The sequence below is a fragment of the Schistocerca gregaria genome, chromosome 6 (assembly GCF_023897955.1).
Source record: "Schistocerca gregaria isolate iqSchGreg1 chromosome 6, iqSchGreg1.2, whole genome shotgun sequence".
In the NCBI taxonomy this organism is placed as follows: domain Eukaryota; kingdom Metazoa; phylum Arthropoda; class Insecta; order Orthoptera; family Acrididae; genus Schistocerca; species Schistocerca gregaria.
The window spans coordinates 429302686-429318845 of NC_064925.1; the positions used below are offsets into that span (position 1 = coordinate 429302686).

The window sequence follows — 16160 nt, forward strand, 5'->3', positions numbered from 1 at the left end:
GTTTTAGTACATTTTTGAAATGTTAGTTCCTTTTTCAAGTGCACAAACAGATGTTGGTATGTCCTAGCATGTATTTAACGAAAGTCGCATGCCTTGAACAAATACACAGAGCATGATCATCAACATGCATATCCTTAGAATGAAAAGCCAGAAACCATGCTCACATACTTGCTTACAGAATACCCACACATGGCTCTAGATTAGATTTATGACGAGGAAGTAAATTCATCCATTTATGTACTTGGAAAAGCTCGAAACTGGCTGGTAATGCTAGGAGGGAGGGGGGCGGGGGGGGGGGGGGAGGGGAGGGGGAGAACACACACCCTCATTTTAACTGAACAGCCTGGTAGAGTGACATCTTTCTTTCTTTTTTTCTTTCAATTTGTGAATGTGTCTTGATGTTACACATGTTTCAATTTTGGACAAATTTATTGGAGTTATTAAAATTGAGGAGTGGTGTTTTAAGGCATGAACAATTTATCAAATCTATTGTAATGATCAATTAATAACCTCTCTGTGTTCTCTGTGTTCGTAATGTATAGGGTCAGTCGTTTTCCTGTTGTGCTTGTGAGCAGGTAATCTGTAAGCATGATTGCAAAATACACAGTTGGTTATTGTCAAAATGTGACTTTAGTGTTTTTGGTCTGGGAATACCAGCACCAGACTTTAGCTCTCACAACAATGATATATTTTATGAATAATAATTGCAGACAGTTCTTTAAATCCAAACCATTAGCACGCAAAGATAGACAAAAGCATGTAATAGATGTGCAGGATGTTTAATAGCTCCCACAAGTACACACATTATTATTCTGCAGAGGTACTAAAGAACCCCTGCAAACAAAAATCTTTGACAAACATGTATTATAATCACAGAAAAAGTTAACATTATATGCAAAACTGTCATCCTGCACACCCTAAAGCACACAATACAGCCATAAAAGTACACAGTAAAATAATTAATCAATTTGTCTACAAAGATGATAGAGTTATCCTACCTTAGACCAGACCAGACCCGACCAGTATCCCAGCGACAATGTGAGGAAGGTTGCAAAGGCTCTGCATAGCAACAACAATGCTCCACTGAGGTGCCAACTATTAAAAAATGTTCCTTAATCATCATCATCCCCATGTAATTCCAATACCAAATGCCACAGTATTACCTGTTCACTGATATGAGAAAGCCCAACATAGAACACACATGCCAACTGTGACACAGTAAAGAGAAAAGACACTATGTTATGAGTTACCAGTTCCTTGTGTCAGTTTTGCATCCAAATGAAAAATTTAAAAACACCTACCAGTAAAAATAAAGTATTTTGTACAAGGGATCTTCTTTTTTCTGAAAGAAGTGTCGCATGTTTATCCCCCTGAAGGATATATCTGTTAAGCAGTATGCAAAAGAGAAAAGGGCTCAATGTTCCCAAATACCAAATAAGTAAAAAATTGTTAAGTGTAAATTTCTCAAAAGAATTTATTAATTGTTCTCCATTGTGAACAAACAATTACAAAATTCATACAAAAACTACTTCCATTTAAACTCTCGCTAGAAAAAAAAGGACACGCAGACAAGAATGAGAGAAGCATTCTCAATGAACATTTCTGTCCACCTTCTTAGCCTCTCAGTAACATAAACTGAGAGAAGTTAGCTGCCAAGAGTTAGTGAAAATTCTTTAAATGTAGCAAATATTGTGTGAAAGAGTTTTGACTAATGAGGGATTTTTCTTCTGTGAGAGTGTCTTCTCAGCAGATTCTCCTTCCAGTAACTGTTTTAATTGCAAAAGCAATCATTTAATAGGTCTCTACACATAATTTTTAAAAAATAATCTTATTATATATTTTTGGTAGAAGTAAGCTACAACTTTCCTCTCTGTTCTTTGCAGCTTCTCCATAATGCCATGTATGAGTGTATTTGCAAAAATTATTCATCATGTGCATTAGAAAAATATGGATGTCTGTGTGTGTGTGTGTCACTTAATTAAAAAAAGAAGAAAGAAAACCATGCACTCGGTCCCACCACCACAATTCTGTTTGTAACTTTCCTCATAAATATCAAAATTATTAAATGGGGAAAGTCAAACTGTTTACCAACCAAGTCAAAACTCTTTCTCTACAAGAAACCATCTGTGCAAACCATGGTGCAGGAAAGGGAAAAAATCAACAATGACACATGATAAGCTGACCCCACAAGTGTTTCTAGCGAAAGCCAAATAGAACAAAAACATAGGCAACTAAACAAAATACCATATTAATAAGGAAAAAATGCGCTACAAAATACAAAGCTACTAGTTCTTGTGTATACACTTCCCAACTTTACCACTTATGAAGTAAAATGCACCCCTGTCTTTAAATATGAGGATGGTATGTCACATGTGAAAATAATAAGCAGTACAACAAGACACAGTGCTGTAACCAAACAAAGAACAAAAACATTTAGAAAAATCACTTAATGTCCTTTACAACATTTCAAATAAAAAAAATGATGACACTTTCATTTTCTCTACACAAGTTTCCAATTCACATAAAAGCTTCAAAATGATTGCCTCTGTTGAAGAACAGAAATAACTTTAAGTACTATATGAAGGATATATGTCAGCATCTGGCAAGAAATTGCATGTTAAGGAATGTATGGTTCACACATACTAATGTAACACCCAGAGCATTTTATCAGAAATAAAGATAATTTGGTAATTTTGAAATGCTGGCAGAAGTCATTGAACAGACATCATTCTAGTTTCTTGGTCTTGCCGTTTGGAATGCTGGGAGCTATCTATTATCACTGACAACATAAATAATGAAAATACTGCTGTCAAAAATGCACTGTGTGCTATTTCTTAAACACAGTGAAATAACAACCACTATCAACACTATAGGTGGGTTAATACCAAAGCTAGATGGGTTAAGACTGAAGCAGTATGAAACAACTGAGCAGCCACTGTGGACAGACATACATATTTAAGTATTCAATTCCTTGACTATTATTACAAAATGTGAACCATACATATCAAACATGCTAACAGACCATGAAAACATGTCTTTAGAACCCAGAGCCAATGAAGATCATACAGAAATTTTAACAGCTGCACCCCTTCCAGCACCATTACACAACTAAATTGCTCAAAACGAACTATTTTAACAATAATTTTCACAAAAATTTTACAATTTTCATATATAAATATATCAAATGAGACAATAATGGCATGCCGTGCACACAGATTAAAAAAAAAAAAATAAGGCTTATATTGTCATAAATTTTAGAACTCAACATATAAGACTACTGATTTACATTTCCCCTATAAACTACTGGCATTCATTAAAACAATGTGCAGATTGTCTGTCTCAAAAGTTTTACCATGGAAGATTTCCTTCCCCAAATCACGGTACTGTCACAGCCACTAATAATTATTCTGAATGAAACAGTTCAGCAGCCTGAATGAGGGAAGGGCAATGGAAATAACTCACTGTAAGGAAGTCCTGAAGACACTAGTCTTATTTTCCATTGTTCTCTGTGTGAAATCTCCAGTCTGACAACTCATTAATGACACAAAGTAAATCTTTCGTAAACTATCTAAAAGAAGAAGAAAAAAAAAAGAGGCACATGGCAATCCCACATGAGAGGATAAAAGCACAAGGACAAATTGCAGTTGATAAAGAATTGGTTGTTGTTACCGAATGGGATGGTTGGAGAAGAGAACGACATGGAATCCTTGGCCATTAAAGGTTTACATAAAAAATACTATATAGAGTACAATATTAATTAAGGTTAGAAGTAGTTAATATTAAGGCACAGTGTGATAAGAGTCAGGAGCATGAAACCACAAATTTAACATTAAGTCACCTGTTCCACATTAAATAGGAGGCAGTTTCGTACCCAATTCACATATATATTTATATATAAAAACACAAGGAACTCTTACTTGGGCAAATGTCTTGTTAGCATAAGGAAGACCCAAGCTGAAAATGTAATTTGTATCAGTCATATTTTGTACTGTCTTGTTATACAGCTGAAGAGCTGACCAGTAAGAAGTGCATTCACTTTCTAGCACACAAAAAGTCCAAGCTACTTTGATGTAATTACTAATCTATTTAGAAAGCGGTAGAAAGGCAGACAGCGCTGATAGAAGAGATCTTATGCTAAATGAAGGATTATGTACAAAAAAATAAAATATTCTTATTAATTGACTTTGTTAAATGCATAACAAAATAGGTGTAAGGTCCACATTTTCAGGAACACTGTTATACAGCTGCCTCAGGCTGACATTCAGAACATCTGGGAAGTACTAATCAAGAGGAATATCTCTGATTCAAGAAAAGTGTGACAACAGGAGTGTTTCATTGAACTTTATCACTATTGTAGGGTCACTACAGCTCCAAGAGAAGTTTTGTCTATGGAGTTGAGACAATCAGGCTTATAACCAAGACCAAGTTACATCAATGTGAAGAACTAAAGGGGGCCAAAACTGGAATGGCTTTGAAGATGGAATGGCAATAGTCAAAAGTATGCTCCTAGCTCCATCGTTAATAAGGGAACTATCCTGGCCTCACTTCAGTGCAATTATAACAATAACAATAGAATAATTATTATTTTGTTTCTAGCCACTACACACACCAAAGACCTCTTAAGGACCTTGTGAAACATGATTTGAAAATCTCTTGAAAAATGAAATAATAAACATTATGCAGAACGGAACTAAAATCTGTTCGTTCTATTCGAGGAATGTTAAGTACAGTATAATCTCTACAAATAACAAACTGGTCAGAGTAACATAATCCACTTAAAACAGGAATTCCTTTTTTTCTGGACACAACCTATCAAAATTCTAATTGGAATGTTTGATGAACCATTGTTTCCTTCCTCATACTACAACAAAAAGTTCATTACGATACAGCTATTTTGTTGTATCTGGAGATGATAAATAGCCTCAGACCAAAAGAGGAGTCATGAAAGTACACATTATTTAATATCTGCACACTTCCATTTTTAGGAGAAACATTTATACCAAAATAACCACTCCCTACATGTCATGGTCAAGTAACACTTATTTCGAACACACTATTTGGACGGACATGTAAAATTTATGTTTAAAAGTTCACCTACACCCTTTTAAACATACCAGTTTATCAATGCAGACACATAGAGACAAGAATGCTAAACAACGTATCACAAGAGGTGATATCTTTCAGGTACACTTGTCTCAACCATCAGCTATTCGTAAATTGATTACCCAAATATTGCAAATGAGTAGGCACGAAGTTTAAACGTCTGCAATTTACACCTCATCTCAGAGAAACAATTGGCACACAAATCTGCAATTCTTTATTCTATATCCAACCTTCCCTCCTCAACATTTCTGTCCTGCGGGAGGAATGAACACAAAAAAAGCGAGAATTTCATTTCTGCCATCTCTCTGTATTTATATGCCATATTAATATCACAATGCTGAATAAAATGGTGTCTGGTATGCCATAGCAGCAGCAGGGTGGGGCACAGAGCCTTGTGGATGGAAAACTGTCGTAGCACCACTTGTCGGTGGCTGCCACTGGCGTTTCACTCCTGCTCCCTGAAGGTCTGCAGGGAAAGCTTGCTCCCAGGACCGTTTTAAGCCCACAAGTGCAGCTGCAGCACCCATTCCTGGGCCTGATACCAACTGAGGCAACATGCCGTGAGGCGGCGGTGGGTGTTGAGCAGGTGCTTGGGGTGGAGGGTACTGAGGAGGGGCTGCAGCTTTATAAGGACTTGGAGCAGAAGGTGCAGGTGTTGCAGCCTGTGCCTGGAGAGCCACTGGCAATCTCGGTGGAACGTTCAGAAAAACGAGACCCGAAGTCATAGCAGGTGAAGTGCCAGGGAATGGAGAAGCGTGATGAATCAATGGCGCATAAACTGCTCCGGTAGGCGTGTGTAGGGCTGCCTTAGCACTGGTCGGAGGAGGGGGTAATGCGGGAGTGGAGGGCCCAGGTCCAGAGACCGCTGTCGGTCCACCTACACCCCCACCATTCATTTCGCCCCACGCACGTTTGGCAACTGCAGCCGCTGCTGCCGCAGCTGCGGCTGCTGCCTGAACATGGGCTTGTGCTTGTGCCTGCACATGAACGTGAGCATCTGCTGCTATTGCAGCTACAAGCTGTTGCTGTTGCACTTGCTGCTGCTGTTGCTGTTGGTGTTGTGCTGCAGCTAACTGATTCATAAGCCAGAGGGGATCACGGTGAGCTGCCGCAGCTGCCACAATGAGGGGGTGAGTTTCCCACGCAATCGGGCCTGCGGGAACAGCCTGTGGTGGAGGGAGGGCTGGTGGCAGAGCGTGTGTCGGAGTATGAGGGTGGGGCAACATACCGGGGGACAGCAAGGCTGCCGCCTTGGCCGGTGATACAGCACTTGTTGGGATGCCTCCTGTCAGCACCAAGTTCATATCTTCCCCAGAGCACTGGAACACTTCGATGTACCGCTGCTTCTTGCCGAACGTCATGTAGCGGTGGTGTTTCTGCTGTGCCGACAGGAATGCACTTTGCTCCGAGTCCATCTGGATGAATGCCTCGCCAGACGGTTGACCCTGCACAGTTTCACGTATTACAGAGTAAGCATTAACACACAAAAATGTGGTACTTGAGAGACAGAGAGATTAAGGAAGTCGAAAGAATCTATTGTAAGCAGTAAGTACAGCAGCCACTGCCATTCACAACAAATCAGAATAAATAAGATTGAAATGAAAAATATTTAGATATTATACTCTCTCAACTTTTGCCCTTTCATCAAATCTGTACTGTAAACAGCGAAACCCCTCTTTTCTTCTTGTGAAGGTATTACTTTCAGGAAAATCTAAGTGGCAGGAAATTATTTTATAAAACACCAACTTGCCATATTATTGATTGTACTGCCCTTTTACTTTAAGCATTTTATCTTACATAGTTTTCATAATTCGTGAACACATTGACACCCCCTACTTTTTTTACCAAAAAATTCAAAATTGTAGTTAGTTTAAATTTCACTTGGTGAAGTTTATATGTGGTTTTGTAATTTATAAATGCATTCTAAAATACATCTGCAGCAGTAACATTTTCTTTGCAATCAATTCCACATATTTACCTGCAATGTACGGTCCATCACTGTCACATCACTATCACACCAATGACAACATTATCTGCAACTTCTTGCAGGGGACATTCCAACTGGAACCTCAACCTGATAGCAGTCATTATTTCTACCTAGATATGGCAGGATACAAAATCAAGTAGGGGTAGTGCAGGAGTAGCTTTAAAAATGAATAAAAAAAATAGGAGTGTGGGTAAGCTACTACAAACAGAATAGTGAACAAATTATTGTGGCCAAGATAGACATGAAGCCCATGCCTACAACAGTAGTACAAGTTTATATGCCAACTAGCTCTGCAGATGATGAAGAAATTGAAGAAATGTATGACGAAATAAAAGAAATTATTCAGGTAGTGAATGGAGATGAAAATTTAATAGACATGGGTGACTGGAATTCAGTAGGAGGAAAAGGGAGAGAAGGAAACGTAGTAGATGAACATGGAATGGGGGTGCAAAATGAAAGGGGAGCCCCCCCCCCCCCCCCCTGATAGAATTTTGCACAGAGCACAACTTAATCATAGCTAACACTTGGTTCAAGAATCATAAAAGAAGGCTGTATACATGGAAGAAGCCTGGAGATACTGACAGGTTTCAGATAGATGTTATATAATGGTACGACAGAGATTTAGGAACCAGGTTTTAAATTGTAAGACATTTCCAGGGGCAGATGTGGACTCTGATCACAATCTATTGGTTATGAACTGTAGAATAAAACTGAAGAAACTGCAAAAAGGTGGGAATTTAAGGAGATGGGACCTGGATAAACTGACTAAACCAGAGGTTGTACAATGTTTCAGGGAGAGCATACGGGAACAATTGACAGGAATGGGGGAATGAAATACAGTAGCAGAAGAATGGGTAGCTTCGAGGGATGAAGTAGTGAAGGCAGCAGAGAATTAAGTAGGTAAAAAGCCAAGGCTAGTAGAAATCCTTGGGTAACAAAAGAAATATTGAATTTAATTGATTAAAGGAGAAAATATAAAAATGCAGTAAATGAAGCAGGCAAAAAGGTATACAAACATCTCAAAAATGAGATCGACAGGAAATGCAAAATGGCTAAGCTAGAGGACAAATGTAAGGATGTAGAGGCTTATCTCATTAGGGGCAAGATAGATTCTGCCTACAGGAAAATTAAAGAGACCTTTGGAGAAAAGAGAACCACTTGTATGAATATCAAGAGTTCAGATGGAAACCCAGTTCTCAGTAAAGAAGGGAAAGCAGAAAGGGGGAAGGAGTATATTAGAGGGTCTGTACAAGGGCGATGTACTTCAGAACAATATTTTGGAAATGGAAGAGGGTGTAGATGAAGGTGAAATGGGAGACATGATACTGCGTAAAGAGTTTAACGGTGCACTAAGACCTGAGTCGAAACAAGGCCCCAGGAGTATACAACATTCCATCAGAACAACTGACAGCCTTGGGATAAAACTCTACCATCTGGTGAGCAAAATATATGAGACAGGTGGAATACCCTCAGGCTTCAAGAAGACTATAATAATTCCAATCCCAAAGAAAGCAGGTGCTGACAGATGTGAAAATTACTGAACTATCAGTTTAATAAGTCATGGCTGCAAAATACTAACACAAATTCTTTACAGATGAAGGAAAAACTAGTAGAAGTCGACCTCGGAGAAGATCAGTTTGGATTCCATAGAAATATTCGATCACGTGAGGCAATACTGACCCTACGACTTGTCTTAGGATCTAGATTAAGGAAAGGCAAACCTACATTTCTAGCATTTGTAGACTTAGAGAAAGCTTTTGACAATGTTGACTGGAATACTCTCTTTCAAATTCTGAAGGTGGCAGGAGTAAAATACAGGGAGCAAAAGGCTATTTACAATTTGTATAGAAACCAGATGGCAGTTATAAGACTCGAGGTGCATGAAGGGGAAGCAGTGGTTGGGGAGGGAGTGAGACAGGGTTTAGCCTATCCCCGATTTTATTCAACCTGTATATTGAGCAAGCAGTAAACAAATCAAAAGAAAAATTCTGAGTAGGTATTAAAATCCATGGGGAAGAAATAAAAACTTTGAGGTTTGCCGATGACATTGTAATTCTCTCAAAAACAGCAAAGGACTTGGAAGAGCAGTTGAACGGAATGGACAGTGTCTTGAAAGGAGGATATAAGATGAACATCAACAAAAGCAAAACGAGGATAATGGAATGTAGTCGAATTACGTCGGGTGATGCTGAGGGAATCAGATTAGGAAATGAGACACTTAAAGTAGTAAAGGAGTTTTGCTATTTGGAGAGCAAAATAACTGATGATGGTCGAAGTAGAGAGGATATAAAATGTAGACTGGCAATGGCAAGGAAAGCGTTTCTGAAGAAGAGAAATTTGTTAACATCGAGTATAGATGCTTTCTAAATGTGGTGCTACAGTAGAATGCTGAAGATTAGATGGGTAGATCACATAACTAATGATGTATTGAATAGGATTGGGGAGAAGAGAAGTCTGTGGCACAACTTGACTAGAAGAAGGGATCGGTTGGTAGGACATGTTCTGAGGCGTGAACGGATCACCAATTTAGTATTGGATGACAGTGTGGAGGGTCAAAATCGTAGAGGGAGACCAAGAGATGGATGCACTAAGCCGATTCAGAAGGATGTAGGTTGCAGTAAGTACTGTGAGATGAAGAAATTGCACAGAATAGAGTAGCATGGAGAGCTGCATCAAACCAGTCTCAGGACTGAAGACCACAACAACAACAACAACAACAACAACAACAACAACACATGGTAGAAATATATTAAAAACAAAGATTCCAAGACTTACCAAGCGGGAAAGCGCCAGTAGACAGGCACAATGAAATAACACACAAACACACACACAAAATTTCTAGCTTTCGCAACCAACGGTTGCTTCTTCAGGAAAGCAACCGTGGGTGGGAAAGCTAGAAATTTTGAGTGTGTGTGTGTGTCTGTTATTTTATTGTGCCTGTCTACTGGCACTTTCCTGCTTGGCAAGTCTTGGAATCTTTGTTTTTAATATATTTTTCCCATGTGGAAGTTTCTTTCTATTTTATTTACAACACATGGTAGGATAGATTCACTTATTTACAGCAGCAATTTGAGATGATGGACTCCTTAACCTCCAACCAAGTCTCTGTTTTTTAGCTCAGAGCTTCCAGACTGGATACTTATAGAGCATCAGGTTCTTTATAGGCGCAATTCCACTGAATGCATTGTGGACAATGATTTCCAATGGCATATTTTGGAAGTATGGTTAACACCAAAATCTGAGGGTTGCAGCTTGCTGGTTCAGTTTGATGGCAATAATTGTGGCTGTAAAATTATGTTTTTAGAAAGTGCAGTGAAACACTGCACCCCAGAAGACATCTGCTATTATACGCTCACATTTTATGTCAAATGTATGAGACAATTTTTCAAAAAGCTCTGAAGACTACCACGTTTAAGCAATGTTTCCACATTTTTAAAACAACGTGGTTATATAATTTGCCATGCGCAGAGTGGTTCATCTTTCCCGATTCATCAGTACTCTCAACTAAAATTACTGAGAGATGAGCTTTACTGTGGTTTCTCTCAAAGGTAATTTTCAGCTTTAAAAACAAGTGCCTTATTCAGAAGGGCACTGAAGAAGAGACTGGTTTAACTGATGTCGATAACTTAAGATACACAATCATATGTAAATACTTTAAACTCAGCATTCTGCCATTCACTTCTACATTCACACTATTTTCTCCCCCAGACCACATTATACTGCTGCTTCAGCCTGTCAGTCCACCGTTAGAAGCAGAGAAATCTTTGACACTGGCCACCTTCAGCATGTTTTCATGTATCATCATTCCATTCATTGGGATGATTGAAGCACAAACTGTTTAAAACCAGTTATTTTTCTTTTAATAATTTCCTCCAGTGCCACATACTTTGAGTAACTGGCATATTTTTCCTTTACACGTTTAATTCTTTTTCATTTGCACTTTCCAATAAAAATCTTTTAAGTAGAGAAGATGTTAATTCCAGGGATGTAAAACTGAGTATCTCATAGTAGAAATTCTGAAACCATTTAAGGTTTCATTCACTATTATTCAGAAGACAAAAACTATAGTTTCACTAATCAAGAACTTGAGTGATTTTCTGTTGATATTTTTCCTATTTAACTGACTTTCCATTACAATTTGCTTTACAAGGGGAGAGAAGACAAAGCATAATGTATTTCATAAATTTTTTCAAGAAGGCATATTGCTTATAAGCTTATTCTCTCAATCTCTTATTGAAATGATTATGATCGCAGGGTCTGAAGTTCATTTTCAATAACTGGAAAAATAGCCAAAATAAAACACATTCAAGATAGATAATCAAAATTAATACATTTGAAATTAAGATCAGCAGCTGCAGCATTTTAATAATAATGTAATACCTTCAGTAAAATAATTCATTGCCAATGTAATTCTGAGTATTTCTCTCGGTAAATTAAAGTTCTTAAACCCCTCTGTAAGGTGATAGGAGAGATGTCTGTAACTAATGAGCTATTTCACTACAGACACTTTCCATAATTTTTGAGACAGTGGTATGTTGTTGAATAGTTTCCCTTCTGAGTAACAATAATATCCTCAGTAATCACAGTTGGGATTTCTGAAGAACTGTTCAGTTGTGAATTCCTTTTCACAGTCACCAACAAAACTTTACAAGCATTAAATAACAAAATAGTATGAACTGGTATTTTCTTTGACGTATCTAAAGAATCTGACTCTTTGAATCACAAAAAACTGATTTTATGTAACTGACATTATAGCCCACCAATGGATAATGTTGTCTAGAAACAAAAGACTGCAGTATTTTTACTTAAAAGTTCATCTAATGTAAGCAGGGGTGATTTTTCTGAATGAGGAGAAATCACTCCCATGGTTCCACATGGCTCAATCTTATATCTGCAATTCTATCTAATACATAATGACCACAAGGAGTTCTTTTTGCAGATGATTACAACTGTAATCAATCCAAACAAATATACAATAACAGAATAAATAGTAAATAATTTTCTTGAAAATAACTGAGTGGTTTTCTGTAAATGGTCTCTCTCTCTCTCTCTCTCTCTCTCTCTCTCTCTCTCTCTCTCTCTCTCTCTCTCTCTCTCTCTCATCTAAAAAACACAACATAACCCATTCTGCATATCTTGAGGCAATAACTCAATGATAAGTTTAACACATGGTGCAGAAATAATAACTAGGTGCGAAATTCAAAGATTTTAGTTGTCAATATTGTTGTTGCCCATTTTGTAATGTCCAAAAACATACATTATGGAACTTTTAGAACAATTCAGTTCAGCTACATTTCTGCTTCAAATCATAGTAAACCTTGAGGAGATAGGAAGCAGTAAGTTTTCATTTTGTGTACTTTCGTTCAAAAATGGCAAATGGAATACTTTTCCTTCTTTAAGAAAGGGAGTTTTCATTACTGTGCAAGGAATTATGTACTTTGACTACTGCTTCACTGTATACTGATTCCAGCATGAAGCTTGTTGTAAATAATCCACAACTGTTCAAAATGAACTCTGATCTACACTATTACAATTCCACATGAAAAAGTGACGTTCATTATTACAAATTAAGGTCATCTTTAGCAGAAGAAGGGGTGCACAGCATTGTCACCATAATTTTTGATCAGTTATGAAATTATGTAAAATGTCTGACAGGTGTCTAGTTAAATCTGAAAACAAAGTGAAACCGTTGATCCTTGACAGCTCGTACTCCACAGAAGAATTTCTGTTTTTATTGTGTGTAAAAGGTGCTGGGCTGCAATTATTAATATGTATTTTTTTTAAATAAAACAGAACAACCGCTAACAAGCAGTCAACTTATTGTCATATTTATATGATTGTGTAATGTGAATGTAAAGCAACTCGTTCCAAATCATCTTGATTAATTGTATAACTGATTCTTGCAACAAACCAACCAATTAACCCTCCAACCAACCAACATGAATGGTTGTTATTTTGCACTCACCAAGCCACAATCACTCATTTTTATTTGCTATTCATACTACTTGTTCACAAAATTCATTTCATCATCAAAATATGTTGGAACTTACAAGATGTCTATCCATCCTTATATAACAGACAGTAACTATCTTTTGCTTCTGCATATATTTTTGTGTTACACATTCATCAATGTAAAAGGTGTCAACAGAAATTTAACATTATTCTAGACATATAGCTACTGTACAGTGCATGCCAGATATTCATAGATCAAAAAGTGTGAAATCAACAAAGTTTCAGAACCTTCAATGAGTATGACCTTCAATCTACTTATGGTCCTGCAGGAAACAATGTCATTTTCTAAACACTACAGTACACAGCTAAGGGATGGAGAAGAATCTGTGAGGTGGTTAGCAAATCTTAGACAATACAGAATCTCAAATGAAACACACTGAAGTGCAGCCTGTACCTACAGAACACACTAAAGATATATAACATTTAAATCCTATTTCTGGAAAATGCCTAGGATGTTAAGAACGAGAAATTACAAGTAACATTTCATGGTTAAAGTAAGCCACATTATAAAGATTTTGATACCAAGACTTCTGCAATTGTGAACAGGTTATAGATCCACTGAACAACTAAAAAAATCACTAATTTAGTGCTGTTCTTACAAGGATTATTGTATCAAAGTTCCAAAAGTGGATATCTTAATATCAATACCTTTCCATGTGAAATACAGGAAAATTTGTTAAAGGTAATGACTTTTAAAATAAAAAAAGAATGGTCCAACTTGTGACCTCTCTGACACTTTAGTATGTTGTGTGTACAAGTCCAGATGATTAAAAAAAAACTTTTAATAATGCACCATCTTAAAGTATCATGTTTTATGGTAGCTACTATGCCACAAAACATCACCTCGCCCTTACAGAATCCATACTGTAGTTAAAAGTAGCTCTATGTTGATGTATAATATTTATATAAAGATGTCACTATGCTGTTTCTGATGTTTCACATATTTATACATCCAATTTGTAATTATTTTTTATGTATCTCTCTCTTCCTTGTGGCATCACCTAAATAATAAACACAAAAAATTGCAGAACAATATGCTGTACAACACATTGTCACCTTTTATCCAATGAACATTAAGGTAACACAAATAATTTGTCAGTGACTTCATTTACTGTTACTTACAACTATTTTACTGTGAGCTGATTTAAAATAATGTTGACATGCACTTAAATGATTAAGCTGATCACATGTAGTGTAATACATTTGCCTTAAAATAAAACATTTATGCTCATGGTATAGTGATACAGCCAACAAGACAAGTGTAATTTAAATAACAGTGCCAATTAACACTGTATACAAAGCTTCATATTTTCTAAATGCCGTATTTCTTTTTTTTTTTTAAAAAAAAGTCATTTTTATGCACCACCAATTGGATTCAGACCTATGGCAGGTCTTGGTGGTAGACACACACAATTTCCTTTCCCTAATTATGATCTTCATCATACGACCTTTACAAAATATATTGGTGCAATTTTTTCTCATCTACTTCTGTTCAAGAAGCATAGCAGCTGTTTGAAGGGGAATAGATTACTGACAGTGCAATGTCTCTCATTAGGAACGTAACTGCTCCAGTTTCCCACATTCTTTACACTGTGTAAGTAACACGAAGCAAAAATATCTGAGACTAAATATTATATTAAGTGGAAGTAGCAAGTCTTACCTGTGCATTATAGACCATATGGACCCCTTGAAAGACAATACTTTTGGCATGTTCTCCAAGAAATTCCAGTATATGTTCAACCTGAGCTTCATATGGAAGCCCTCGCAGTCTTATGCAGTCTTTCCGAGTCCCGGAAGTAATAATGTGCTGAGGGAGCAAAGGCACTTGTGGAATTTGTGCTATTAGTGGCTGTTGCTGCTCATACGTTTTAGGATCCATAGATCGATTCAACACCTGTGACAATGAAAAATTGAACAAAATTGGATAAAAACATTTAAATAGTCATTTCATAAGACACTGCTAATTGAAAGTGATAACTGTCAAACTGATAACAGGGTGCTAGTAAACACCGTCCAAAAACATTTGTGAGGAATTCATGAACTCTGCAGGAAAGCCATTTACATAATTTTAAAAATTAAATATCGTGTCCCAAAGTCATACAGAACCGCGGCACAAATGTATTTTGCGAGCCAAGTGTCCTTAGACTGTTTACCTTGTTGACATCGTAATATTTTGTCTACTACCACACGGTGCTGCTTTGAAAGAAATGAAACATACTTCGTGCTTTACGCTAGCGCTGCATATGAAAAAAAAAAGAATGATTTTGAGCCGAGCAACCGAAAGTGTTGCAGAAAATAAATTGCTGTGTTGTTAAACATAAGGATACAGTCGTATGTTCCCCGATCGTTGGCAGTTTCCTCAGCCGTAATAAACCGTGCCATCCAAGGTCGTACAGGAGAAGGCTGACAAAATAGGAAACACTTGTCATACCACGTACTTGATCCAACATGTGCAGAGTTTCCCGCAAAACGAATATCGGTCGGCATGGCGCCTACATAAGCTGCCCGGACGCCCCATTCTCCTATCACAGTCGAGCCGTTTAATGACGCCTAATGCGTGCTGGATCTCTCATCTCTGACGTCACCGCAAGTGGCTTGCTGCGTGGCGGTACACTGCAGGCAAGCGGGCGCTCCTACCGACCTTTTCCCCATCAAATCCCCTGTCCTCATCCTCCCAGTATCTGGCTGTAAGGTGAACTGACCAACATCCGATTACGAGTTAATCAGTTTACTCTGCATCTTAACTATCGAAGGCCTCGAGCTCTTCATGCTGCAAAACTGTCACTTCCTTATTTTCGCTTCTTCCTATAGGTCTCGTTACTCTGCTCCGCGAGGAAAGCACTACAAGGCAAGGCCCTACACGATATTCTCAGCTTTGTACGTCTTGTAACAGTAATAACAACAATAATAATAATAAAGTTATGTTTGCCCAATATCAGGCCAATCATGCAGTACTTACTAACAAAAAAGACAGTCACGTTGCTCTAAACCTGATGGAAAATACAGTACGAACTGGCAACTATTGGAGGTCCTTGCGTCTTAGTCGCCTTGTCACGGC

At 37.5% G+C, this 16160-nt stretch overlaps 1 protein-coding gene across 3 annotated transcripts in view; it reads right to left on the reverse strand.

The window, feature by feature from the left end:
* Positions 1-1456: 1456 nt before the first annotated feature.
* The window catches only part of LOC126277981 (RNA-binding protein fusilli-like), a 442836-nt gene continuing 428132 nt past the window's right edge, over positions 1457-16160 (reverse strand). For all 3 annotated transcript variants that reach the window (XM_049977643.1, XM_049977645.1, XM_049977644.1), the window contains exons 11-12: positions 14763-14996; positions 1457-6548 (exon numbers count right to left, since the gene is read on the reverse strand). In XM_049977643.1, the coding sequence (XP_049833600.1) occupies positions 5433-6548; positions 14763-14996 (1350 nt within the window). In that variant the 3' untranslated portion in view covers positions 1457-5432. The remainder of the gene's footprint in view (positions 6549-14762; positions 14997-16160) is intronic.